The following is a 13,353-nucleotide window of genomic DNA, read 5'->3' on the forward strand; positions in this document are numbered from 1 at the left end:
ATTAGGATGGAGTGTCAGCTAACAATGGAATAATGGTCATACTTTCATGTGTATCTGGATGGAGCTGGGGAAGTCCTCTTTAGGTGTTTTGCAGCTGTTAGGCAAACAGTCAACAGGAAATATCTGTACTTTATTTGGCACAACCTCGCATCAATTACCTCTTGTCCCATTAAACCTTCTAATAGAGATTGAATAAGGCTTCTCAGTGAAACTTAATGAATCTGACTGCCTCCTTGTCCCCATCCAAATAGAAATGTTGGCTTCAAATATGTCTATGTATTGATCTCGGTGCCCAAGTATTATTACAGAAAGTGTGTGTGTGTGTGTGTGTGTTTAAGAGGAGTAGTTTGTTGCACCATAGCAAAATATATCACTGACTTAAAAACCATGCTGAGTGGTAAACTTATTGATATTTTTTATTGTTGTAGTTGCAAAGTAAGTACCTATTGGTTGATTGATCTGTATAGTATCTGCTTGGAGCAACTCATGCTCATAGGAAAGACCTCTCAGAATGAGTACTAGCCTAAAAGAGCAAAGAGAAGAAAGGAGAGGAGGCCTGTGTCCTTAGCTGGAGGCCTCCTTAGCTGGCTGAGACTGGGAAGGAGACTAGGTACATCTCCAGGAGGCGCTGGAGGTCATCACTGCTGGGAAGTCTAGAACAAACACACAGAGGAAAGTGAGGCCTGACCTTCCTCCTTGTTCTGCCTCCAAGGAGTGTGGAAATCTGATACTGCCACTGGAAACTCTCATTGTAGAGTCTCAAGGCCCATTCTGAGCAACTCTAGAACAAAATAACCAGAGGGCAGTCTCTGGACATCATGGTAATGCCTCATTCCTGAATGACCGAAAACTTCGGAACACATACCCTTTCACCTCTGACCTGACAGTTTATTTTCATGGGAAGCAGAGAAGAAGATGAGGAATTAAATGACAGCAAGGACCTTTTATGTTAAGAATGGAGTAGCATTTTCTTTTCATTGAGGTTAGTAAAACGGTAAATGTCTTTTAACATTGATATTTTAAATTACTATTTATTCTAAGAATATGTTTTCTAGAGATTTTTAAGATGACAAGATAGAGATTCTACATTTTTTGTACCATTGTCCTTTTAATGTAGTTTTCATTTTTTCAAAATTAATAAAATGTTTAAGTTTTTAATTTAAATGTTGAATTTTCTCTTGCTTAATTTTTTTGCCCTTAGATTTCTTTTACATATATTTAAAGTTAATGTAAAAGGTGGCCCCATCTACTATGAAACAGACAGAACCACTTTATGTCCCATGTCTTCTGTGTCTCTCAGACATGTCTGTGGTATAAATCACACAGTGACATCACTGGGTATGCTTTGGGTGGATTGTACTGGGTAATGTATCAATTTTGTCATTTTTTATTGTTGTTTATAAATAAGGATGTGTGTGTATGTAAGTGATACTTTTTAATTCCTAATGCAAACTGAACCATAGTCTGTTTAGACTTTTCATACGTGTTAGGCTGTCAGTGTTAACATCACCTGCATACCCAGTCCCATTCAGCCCAAAGTCGCCATGGAGTGTTAACATCACATAGTGCTGAATTGCCTCCTTTATCCTGAAAAGTAATATTGCGTGGAAGTTGCTCGTGCACAGTTTTTCATATGCCTTTTCATACAACAAATGTGGCTGTGATTAAGTACTCGTAAGCAAGGATTCATGTAATGAAAAAATTTACATGCATATGAACTAAGCTCATTGATTCCCAGGCATGAAAGAGAGCGTATCATCTGTTTCTTTGTATCAAGATTTTTTTTAACAATAAGATACCAAATAGTGTTTTTGAAGTGTAGACTTGTTCATAAACATATTTTCTATCCAATATTATTTCATTTACTTGTAAAATGCAACACTGTTTTGGAAAGGGGCTGCCTACATCTCTGCAAACATTATATTCATCTCTGGAGACGTACCAACTGGGAAAATACTAAGTTACTTCTCATTTTATTTTTCCCTGGGGCATTTTAAAGCTTTGTTCTGCCTTTATGGAGTACATTTTTAAAAATAGATTTCCACTTTCAATGATAATGTGTTCACTGATCACAGTTCAATATTTCATAAATAGAATAGCATTTTTTGGTAAGGAATTTATTCATTGTTCACATTTGTGTTTGCATGCCCAAAGTGCTGAAGCATCTCTAAAATGAAATTGGGTCCATGTCTATATGAATGAAAATAAATAAAGGAAAGCATCCAGAGAAATGACGTCCTCTCTAGGTGCTTTTGACATTTTGGAGGCTTCTCACCAGGGGAGCTGGGTATCTCTGGCACACGCCTGTGCGTTGGCTTCCACAGTTTTCATAATGGGACTCTGGCTCCACCAGGAGATAAAGGTTATGAGGAGAAGGAAGGGTTTGGTCCCAAAGATTGGATGTGTGAGAGCAAAGTGGCAGATTGATGGTGACAAAGTTGCACCACGTAATGTAAGGAGCCTCTGTAAACTCCTTGTATGGGTATTAAACTTTAAACATTGACAGCTTTCATTATGGGTGTGACAGAAGTATTCCACAAATGGCCATCATTTAAGGCAAAGTGAATTTTCATCTCACAGCTTTCACAATTTTTTCTTGTCATTAGCAGCCATTTTTCGTATGTCAAAGGAAGACAGTTCTTTCATAAAACATATTTGCCTCAATGCCAGTAAGTTTGACTCTAAGTGCTATTTTCTGATAGATCGTAGTTGTGGCGAAGCAAAGTCAATCAGTTAAAAGTTTGCCAGGACTGTTTGAAGACTCGAAGAACAGTGTGCGCTTCCGTCCTTTGCCGCTTGAAGGACATCCTTTCCTAGATTTCCCCAAGAGGTTTGAGATCTATGGAGATTCTGTGGGTGAGAGACTTGAATTTGAAACGCTGAATAGCTATCTGTCCACGGAATGAATGGGGTGAATGACGATGGCTCTGGTGGAGGGCTGACCACAAGAGAATTGAAGAGGTTGCAAGGCTGGTGCCACAGCCATTCGGGCAGCTGGAGAGAGGAAATGTTTGAACACCCCAGTGACACTCTGATGATGTCAGTCAAATGCCATATGTGGTGGTTGATTCAACTTATATAAACTCTCCCTGAGGTGAGAAAACTCTGTCCTGTAAATTTATGAAGTGAGAACGTGGATATACCAGACTTCTGAATGCTGTTATTTCGGAGTACTTCTTAGGATATCCTTCATTCTATGGAAAGATCTAGCTAGATTCTTTTGTGTGGAACTCAGTGTGAAAATACTATCTTACTAGACATGCCTGACTAATGTGCTGAGCAACCTTACCTTTATCAGTGGATAGAAATAATTTATAGGCCACTTCACAGAGTAGAAAATGTATGGAGCCAGAAGATATTTGGAATTTTAATTCAAATGCCTCGTATTTTAGTGGAAGAAACTGAGCCACAGAGAGGTCAACAGATCCATTTGGGGTCAGAAGATGAGATAGGGTAATTGCTTAGCTGCTTGCTCTCTGGCTGAGCTTTCTAGACTCCTAGTCCAGTGCTCATTCAGTGACACCACACCGTAGGCAACAGGCCATAGTTAGAGGTATCAGTCTTTCTAAACATGGATCTGACTATAACACTCCCCAGATCAAAACCATTCAAAGCGGCCTGAGAGCTCCTCAGGGCAGCGCCCACATTCAGAATGTGGCTGGCAAGGCCATACCGATCTGAATCCTTCTTGCACTGTAGTCTAATTTTTTGCCAGCTTCCACCCACTGAACTCATTTTTGTTCCTCAAAGGGGTGAATGTATGTGTGTGTGTAATTATTGGCCTTTTTTCACACACTCTTTCATTTGCCTAAAACACTTTTCCCGACCTCTTCACGAGGCCCAGCCAACTCACCCTTTCAGTTTAGCTGTCGCTTTCTGTCCCTCTCTGTGCTTCTCCCATGAGAGCACTGACCACATCACGTTGCACATGTCCATTTACTTACCTGTCCACCTCCAGATTGTGAGGAAAAGCGACGTCAGTTTGGTCATCCCCAACCTCGTGTGTCTGTGCATAGTGGGTCACCTATAGATATGTTTTGACAATTGAGTGGAGAAATTGCGCTGAGGCGGAGTCGCAGAGGTGCTTCCTCCTCTTCTCTGTACGTGCTATTCTTTGATATTTCCCCCTCCCCAAACACCATCCTTCAATCCATTTTTCCTACTTGAATCGCCTCCACTCATGATTTCCACAGAAGAGTCTTTACCAAATCCTACATGCTGGGGTTGTAGTTACAATTGTGCCCTCTTGTGGCGCAGTTATGAAGAGTGCCAGCCATCCGGACAGGCTGCCTGTCTTCAAAGCCCAGTCTCCTGCTTGCCAGACGTGAAGTCCTGGGCTTCTTCCCTGCCTCAATTTCCCCATCTCTGCAACGGGGATACTCACAACCACCTCACAGGGCTGCAGTGAGGATCCAAGAAGACCATCCAAGAACAGCCACTGGCTGGTGGCGGGCGTTTGGTCACTGTCATTGTTGTTATTCTCAGTCCAGAGACCCCCAGACCTCTACAGGGAAAGTAAGCTTGGAATACACTCTTGTTGATGAAAAATGAGTGTTGGTGAGCATAATTTAGTGCGATCTTACTTCTGTTTGTTACTTTGGCATTAAAATGTTTAGTTTGAATGAAAATTGTATTTGCATTTGAAAGAAGTTGGTAAACATGATCATTTCAACTCACCTGAATCACTTCAATGGCATAAGCTTTCTTTACCTACGACACATGTTACCTGTGACCTCTGTCCAGACCCAACGGCAGCAAGACTCTCAGGAGGAAATGAAGCTTTTCCACCCCAGACATGTGAACCTCTCCTCGGACTGTGAAGCTTACCCTAAGGAAACATGGCGGGGTGGGGACCTGTTGAGCACTTGAACCCTGTGCACTGACTTGGCATGGGAGCTCAGAGGCTTACCTGGTATCAGTTCACCTCTGTGTGGGGACAGAAAGTGCATACTCATTAGCCTGCTTGTCAAATATTGGACAAGTAGAGGCAAGCCTATCTTAAAACTGAATCTTCTGTAAGTAATTTATTTTTCTGTCTTCTCAGACAGCTCAGCTCTCTCAAGCCAGCGGAGTAGTTTCCCAACTTCCTTCTGGACCAGCTCTTACCAGTCGCCACCTGCACCCTGTTTGGGGGGCGTTCATCCTGACTTCCAGGTCACTGCACCCCCTGGCACCTTTACCGCAGCCGACCCCAACCCCTGGCCGGGACACGGCCTGCATCAGACCGGCCCAGCCCCTCCCCCTCCTGTGTCTGAGTCCTGGCACTACCCTTTGGCATCTCAGGTGAGCCCCTCCTACAGCCACATGCATGACGTGTACATGCGGCACCATCACCCCCATGCCCACATGCACCACCGCCACCACCACCACCACCACCCTCCTGCTGGCTCTGCCCTGGATCCGTCCTATGGGCCCCTGCTGATGCCGTCAGTGCGTGCAGCCAGGATACCTGCTCCCCAGTGTGATGTCGCAAAGACAGACCCGACAACAGTCACCACTGCTACCTCAGCGTGGGCTGGAGCCTTTCACGGAACGGTGGACATCGTGCCAAGTGTGGGGTTTGATACAGGTGAGCCAGGGGATTTCCATAAAGAGAAGTTAAGAAATCAATATTGAGAAATGGAGGATGTTGTAAATACTTTGAAATATTTTTTCTCTTATATGTAAAGTGAAACTTTGCCAGTATTCTTAGAGAAACTAAGCATTTTGCCACAATTCCTGTGTTCTTGCAGAAACTGCTGTGACTCGCCCAGCGAGTACAGCCTGGGAAGGGCCTGGGAGCTTTTCTCCCCTTTGACAAAGACTACCTTTCAGCTGGTGATCTGTTCCTTTGAATGGGGATCTCTAGTACCTTATGTTTCAAAGAATGGGCCTTGTTCTTTAAGTCTCTCTGCGTCTGTGCTCTGTACCATGTGTAAGGCCTAAAAGAGTTCAGAAAAAGTATGTGTCAGTAGTTTTTCTTTCTCTCCTTTTTTTAGGTCTTATTAATGATTTATAAAACAAACTGCTTTCTGAGAATAGTCAATGGTCTACTCTTTTGAAAAGAAGAAAAGTATTGAAAGGAGTGGGTTTCCCTTCTCTTCCCTTCCTCTCCTTTGCCTTCTCTCTTTTTCCCTTCCTTCCTCCTCATCCTTCCTCTCTTCCTCTCTCTATTTCTGTCCCTCCTTTTCTCTATTTTAAATAACACCAGACTTAAAAGACTACTATAAAGTTTATTTTCAATAGATTTAGAAAAAAACTGGTAAGGGAAATATTTATGAACAGAGCATTTAGCTCCTCTCTGGAATTCGCTAGTTCTGAGGGCGTAGTGTTAAATGTTGGAGCTTCTTTTTGGACCAGACTGGTTATGTTAACAGTATTATTGGTTTTGAGTTCCTGACAGCACAGGCATCAGAGGCTAAAAAGACAAATCGAGTCAGTGATTACGTCCCCAGACTCTGCGTTCCAGTCGCCCACCTCTGCCTCCAATCCTGGGTTCTTTTCCGGGAACACCTTGTGACATATTAGGACTCTCCTTCCAGAGGTTTAAAGAAACTCCCTCTGTCCTTGGTTTTTCTATACTGTGCAGGAGCTTTAATTGGAATGCTGCTTCACAGCAGAGACTCCCCAGAGTAGTAAATGCCCAGGGTCAAGTGGCATTCTCCCTGACATGAGTGGAACATTCTTATCTTGGTTACTGGTTCTCTCCACTGAGCTTTCCAAGGTTGTTCATTGCCTGGCCTCACCCATTTCAGCTTCCTGTGGAGTCTCTGGGTTCAAGCTGTTTTTCTAAGCAAACTCTCAGGGGCCTTGGTTCTCCCTCTCTAAGAGAAGAGAATGTGATGGGGCTACCCACCACAGGCGCTTCTTCCTCTGCACGTGCTAGCAGAGAGAAGGCAGCTCTTGAGTTGTTTGATGCCTGGGGCCTGATCTGAGTCGAGTCCCAGTTCAGTAGCTGCCATCATGTGTAGCCAGCACTTCGCGATGCCTGTGTGACCAGAGTTAACATGGCCCTTAGCAGGGTTAACAGTGCCCTTAGCAGACAAAGGGAATGTCCTCTCCTGTCTTAGTCACTTTGGGCTGCTCTAACGGAATACCAGTCCCCGGATGCCTTAAACAACAAGCATTTAGTTCTCAGTTCTGGAGGCTGGGGAGTCCAAAATCAGAGTACCGGCACATTTAATGTCTGACAAGGGCCCGCTTCCTGATTCACAGACACTCTTCTCAATGCGTCCTCGTATAGTGGAAGGAACAAGGAGGCTCTCTGGGGTCTCCATTCATGAAGGTTCTGCTTTCATGACCTAATCACCTCCAAACTCCCCCCCCCATACCTTCACTTTGGGCATTAGGGTTTAACATAGGAATTTTGGGGGGACACAAACATTCAGTCTATAGCACCCCCTCTGTGCATTCTGTAACATGAAGGGGAAGATGGACGTGATTGCTTGTTCTCTGCTTCTAATTCTCTGTCACTTGTTATCTACTTTTGTACTTGTCAACTTTGGTGTGGGCCTGATTCATTGACTCATTGTTCCTAATTTCATCTTTAAGTAGTCACTGAGGGGGGGAAAATTCATCCTCCTACCTTTTGGGAGTGGAGAAGAGAAAATTTTTGTTCTTTCTGAAGAATCTAGAGAGGACCCAAGGACCCATAGTTCTTGATACTTACTGAGCTATGAATCAACGTTCATTGAGTACCCACTATGCAAGGGACTGCCAGAGGTACTTCAGATATATCTTTTTGCTTTTAATCCTTAAACCAAGTCTGAAATAGGTCTTCTTAGATTCATTTACAAGTAAGGAAACAGCCTCGGTTTTTCCATTTGAGAACTACTTGCCTAAATCTCAAGTGCTCAAGCTGGCTTTGAACTAAGACCTTCTCCAATCTAAGAAGTTGTGTGGGTAGCATCTCCTTGTATATATAGGTAAAATAGATTATTTATTAGGACTGTTAAATTAGACTATTAATGATTAGTAAGGAGGGATGAAGATTAACCTACTGGCTGTACGTAGTGCTCCTCTTCGTCAGTGTGGGTTTGGGATGAGGATCATGATTCATCCCTATTCCGTAGTTTTGACCCAGTTGAGAAACAAGGACAAAGGAATCAAGCAGATGAAGATCAAATTATTAGCATAATCATTGATTGGGCTGAATTGGAGATCCTAGATTAGGTTTCCTGCCTAATCTAGAGAATCAGAGAAGATTCCCATAGACATCTTCCTTGTCACACAGTTTACAGCCCCTTTACTGTGAAAAGAGATTGCTGGTTGCTCAAATTTGCCTCTGAAAAGCATCATCTGAGGCAGGACCCTGGTGTGCTCTCCCTCCAAAGGGCAGGCACAGGAGGAGGCTGCACCTCCCTGCCTGGGGCTGGACCAAAAGGGGCAGTGGCAGGGGCTAAGCCACCTGTGCTCTTCTAACTCCAGGCATCATATCAAATGTCACATCTCTCTTCCTTTGGGAAGAGTTACAGAGGAGTGTTTTGGGCCAGTTTCTCCAAGAAACAGACTCTAAGGTGTAGATTTGACTGTAGATAATTTATGGGGTTGTGTTCTCAGGGCAGCATCTTTGTGGGCTGTGGGAAGAATTGGGCAGGAGAAGTCTCCCTGTGATTAAGTTCAGCTGAGCCTTAGGAGATTCTTCAGGGAGCTCGGGAGCTTGGATGGCCCTTTATAATTGTCCTGTCCTGAGTCGGTGTGGATGGGCTTCTATGTCCCTGCGCTGACAAGTGATTGGATGGATTTCCCTCTGGAAAGGGGGCATGGCATTAGGCAGGGTAGCTTTGCTCTCCTGAAGGCAATTCCCAAAGAGAGAAATGACTGACAGTCATGAGCTGCCAATAGCAGGGGAATGGACGTCTCCACATGGAGTGGGGAGCAATTGGTACCCCACCGCAGTATCCACTACAGGAGCATGACAAGACAGTAGTAGCTACTTTTCTTCTTGTCTAACTACTGATAAAAGAACAGAAGTTTCTGTGTAATAGGCCCAAGCTAAGAAGGTAGAATAGTTGAGAAGAAAGAGAGATGAGTCCCTCTATGCAGTCTATGCAACACTGACCTGACCATGCAGCCCAACCAGGGGCTCGGCCCGGGACTCAGCTCCCGTGTTGGGTGGCACTGAGCAGCCGAGGGAAGAGCCTGCAGTCAGGTGAGACCGTCATGAAACTTCTCCAAGTCCAGGTACATAGGCCACCAAAATGCAGGTCATTTTCACATTCCATTAGGAGATAAATAAGTTGATGCAGCCATTTTCAGAACAATTTGGTAAAGGGTATGATATTTTCATCAACAGGGGAAAGGTTTAATAATTTTAGGTGCATTTTTATTTTGCAGCCATTTAAAGAAATTGAGGAAATCTGTAGGAAATCCAAAAGGTTGGCCATGATATAAGGCTTAATGACCAAAGGAAGTTTTAGAGTATGAGATATGGTATAAACCAGGGGTCAGCAAAATTTTTCTGTAAAGGGGCTGATAGAAATACTTAATGCTTTGAGGGCGTATTGTCTCTGTTGCTACTCCTCAGCTCTCCTCTTGTAGTGGAAAAGCAGCCACAGATGAAACTTAAATGACAGAGCATGTGTCCCAATGAAACTTTTTGATGGACACTGAAGTTTGAAATTTATGTACTTTTCATGTGTCATGAAATGCTACTCTCTTTGTTTTTATTCTCTTCTTTCTCAACCATTGAAAAACGTAAAGGCCATTCTTTCCTTGTTAGCTCATGGGCTGTGTGTAGACAGTCGGTGGGCCTGATTTGGCCTGTGCAGTGTAGTTTGCTGACGCCCAGTATGGTCCTGGGTGTATAATTTTTATCTACGTACACACACAAACATGCACGTGTGCACCTGTACTCCCTCAATGAGAATTATCTGGAAGTATATGCCCCCAACTCTTAATGATCATTACTACTGGTAATTAGTGGGCGCCTAAGCATTGAATCCAGATGGCCCGATTTTATGAGCCCAGCTCTGTCGTTTACTAGCTGCAGGACTTTGGGTGAATTACTTAACCTTCTGGGTGCCTCAAATTTTTGTCTTTCAAAGATGCCTCCTTGGGTTGTTTTGAGGATTAAATGAGTTAATGAAGTACAACATTTACAAATGTGCCCTGCACATAATAGTTACTGTATAAATTCTAGCTATGAAGGTGGACACACTCTCACTTTTTTATCTTTTAAAATATTGTTGAGCTATATTTCACATATTATACACTACACCATTTTAAAGTGTACAATTCGGTGAGCTTTTATGATGTTCACAATGTTATGCAACCATCCCCATTATCTAATTCCGGAATGTTTCCCTCATCTCAACAAGAAATCCCATATCTCTTAGGAGTCACTCCCAGTCCTCCCCTCCCCACATGACCTTGTAACCACTAATCTACTTTCTGCCTCTATGGATTTCCTACTCTGGACATTTCATATTTATGGGGTCGCACAATGTAGCCTTTCATTTCTGCCTTCTTTCACTTGGCCTGTGTTTTCAGGATTCGTCCCTGTAGCACATGTGTTTGGGGGTGGACGCTATTCCGTTGTATGGATCTACCACGTTTCGTTTATCCATTCATTAGTTGGTTTGTTTCTGCTTTTTGGCTAGTAAGAATAATGCTGGAAGAACACTCGTGTACAAGTTTTTGTGTGAATATGTGTTTCGGTTTTCTTAGGTAAATACCTAGGAGTAGAATTGTGGGGGAGAGAGACCCTCACTTTCTATTTTGTATACTTCTGTATTTCCTGAAAGTTTTTCAAAGACCATTTCCTATATCTGTAATTAATTGTTAAAAATTTATTACAGAGTGTGGTAATATAGGAATAGAATAGAGCTCTGGGGTTTGGTAGGCAAAATCCTTCCCTAAGAATGAGGTGAGATGGTCCATTTTCTCTCGGGCCCGAGCTGGGGTGAGGCGAGGGAGATGCCTCGGCACAGCGTTGGCAGGGTTCTCACTCTCAGGGTCGTGCAAGGACAGACCTCCTTAAATTTTGTACCCAAGGCGCCTCGCTTGCCTCACCCTTGTCCTGACCCTATTTTCCTGTCACGCCTGGTTCTCTCTCACTTGCTGCTCCCTCTGTTGACTAGATATTACCTACAGATACCTTGGGATGATCGGGGTGTGGGAATGATCGTAGCGCATCTGCATCTGCTCTACTTGTGAAAATCCCCATCTTTACCAAAGGGCTATTTGCACCAATCCCACCCTCAGCTTCGCCCTTTCCTTTCACAGTCTCAAAACTGGGCTCTGTGGTTTCTCTGGGAACACTGGCTCCAGAATGTGATAATAGGGGCTTAATTGAAAAGAAGAAAGGTCACTGGTGAAGTGAATTTGTAAATGTTGCCTGCTACATACCTGTTTTGAGATCACAATCCACTTTAGCATATAAAAGGTTATTATACATTCTTCAGTAAAGAAACATGTTAAATTTAGGAGGGAATTTTTGCACTCTGATTTTCTTATGGGCATATTTCATTTTTAGCCTCTTTATTAACTTCTCATGGCGTGCTCATTGGGAAATGCTATTTCTCTTAGTTTTTTCGCCAGAATAAAAGCCGTAGTTTTCAACTTCTATCAGTAACTTTCACCTTTAAGCTGCCATGAAGAGGTATAGGTTAGGAAGGGTGAGTGGGGCCGAAGACAATAGCTAGAAAGGTAAGCTGAAGGAGGGAGGGTGCCCGGACACATAGGACTAAAGTCAGGAAGCTCAGAGGACTGAACCTGGCCCCTTTCTCTGTCAGGAAGAAGAGAGTGAAACGTGGAGATATTTGTGATTGTGATACAACGTATTATTAGATACGCATATATGAATGCAAGTGTACATCTCGTCTTGTCAGGCTCAGATCCTTTCGTGATGACATTAAGTAAATTCTGAGCTACTATTTGTCTTTCAGTGGCCATAACCAAAAGATACATTTCGCTGAAATGCTGTCATTGTCATTTCCTGTTATTAGCAATAATTTACCTAATGAGAGACATACAGTGTTGCATATCCCAGCCAGTTTGAATTAAAAGTAAAAATGTGTTAATGAGGCCTTTTTACTGAATACAAAGTTGACTTTATTTATAACTTCCACTTCATCCACTGTATTTGAATTTGCCAAAAGGAAAAGTAGTCATGCCTTGTGGTGTGACTTCTCTATAAACACAGGCTGCTTGTACCTTGAGATTGTTTCATCTCTAGATTCACAGATTTATATTTCTTAGGATCCTTCATGTTATTTCACTACAATTTGTTATAAATTTATTTGCTTTGTTGTTTTGAAGCATGTCACAATAACAATATAAAATATACATGAACAGCTTAGAGTTGAGGTATATATGTTCTTTTTGCTAAGATATATTGAGAGCCTAAGATTAAAAATAAAACAATATTCTATACAATATCACAAGTTCAGGAATTCTGGGACTAAAAGGGAGTTAACATGTATCCATGTACTTCCTGCTTCTCATAAACTTCATCATATAAGCATTAGCCACACATTTGCTAAGTAGTAGATTCGGTGAGGAAACCTTTGTATGATTCTGCCCCAGACTATAGTTATAGCCAGATATCAAGCATTATCTGGTTCGTCTCCCACTAAGGAACACATCTTCAGATATCGAGTGAAATCAAGATTATGTATCATAGAATGGGACATTGTTTCTCACTCAAAAATAAAACTACAATAGCTACCAAATGTAAAAATTACTTGCTAAGTGTAGGTTGTGAATTTTCCGTAAGTACAGGAAGCTGTGTTTCTAGTATTCTCTCAGATGTTGAGGCATAATCTGAGTTATTGCTGAAGAGACTTTCATACCAATGGGCTTCATTATCATGCAAATAGAATTACTCTGTTAAGAAACCTGGGAAACATTTTTTTGAGGACTTAAATTTTGGTAGAGATTAGGGAGCACTGAATGCCAGCAGAGAAATTGGGAGTACACATATATCCGTCTTATTTATTCTTTCCTCTTCATAGACACTTTGTGTCAGATACTGTCATAAAAGTAAGATCACTTTCTATTTTTAATTTTTTGAGAAATCTCCACACTGTTTTCCAAAGTGGCTGCACCGGTTTGCATTCCCACCAGCACTGTATGAGGGTTCCCTTCTCTCCACACCCTCTCCAACACTTGTTGTTTTTCGTCTTGGTGATTATAGCCATTACAACAGATGTAAGGTGATATCTCATTGTAGTTTTGATCTGCATTTCTCTAATAATTAGTGATGTTGAACATCCTTTCATGTGCTTGTTGGCCATCTATATATCTTCTTTGGAAAAATGTTCGTTCATATCATCTGCCCATTTTTAGATCAGGTTTTTTGTTGCTGATGTTGAGTTGTATGAGTTTTTTATATATTTTGGAAATTAACCAATCCCTTGTCAGACATATGAT

The 13,353-nt window shown here is 42.3% G+C and overlaps 1 protein-coding gene across 3 annotated transcripts in view; it reads left to right on the forward strand.

The window, feature by feature from the left end:
- VGLL3 (vestigial like family member 3) overlaps positions 1-13,353 on the forward strand; it is a 52,694-nt gene that overhangs the window by 22,980 nt on the left and 16,361 nt on the right. For all 3 annotated transcript variants that reach the window (XM_014865883.3, XM_014865876.3, XM_014865893.3), the window contains exon 3: positions 5,045-5,569. In XM_014865883.3, the coding sequence (XP_014721369.1) occupies positions 5,045-5,569 (525 nt within the window). The remainder of the gene's footprint in view (positions 1-5,044; positions 5,570-13,353) is intronic.

Source organism: Equus asinus, chromosome 18 (genome assembly GCF_041296235.1).
Source record: "Equus asinus isolate D_3611 breed Donkey chromosome 18, EquAss-T2T_v2, whole genome shotgun sequence".
In the NCBI taxonomy this organism is placed as follows: Eukaryota; Metazoa; Chordata; class Mammalia; order Perissodactyla; family Equidae; genus Equus; species Equus asinus.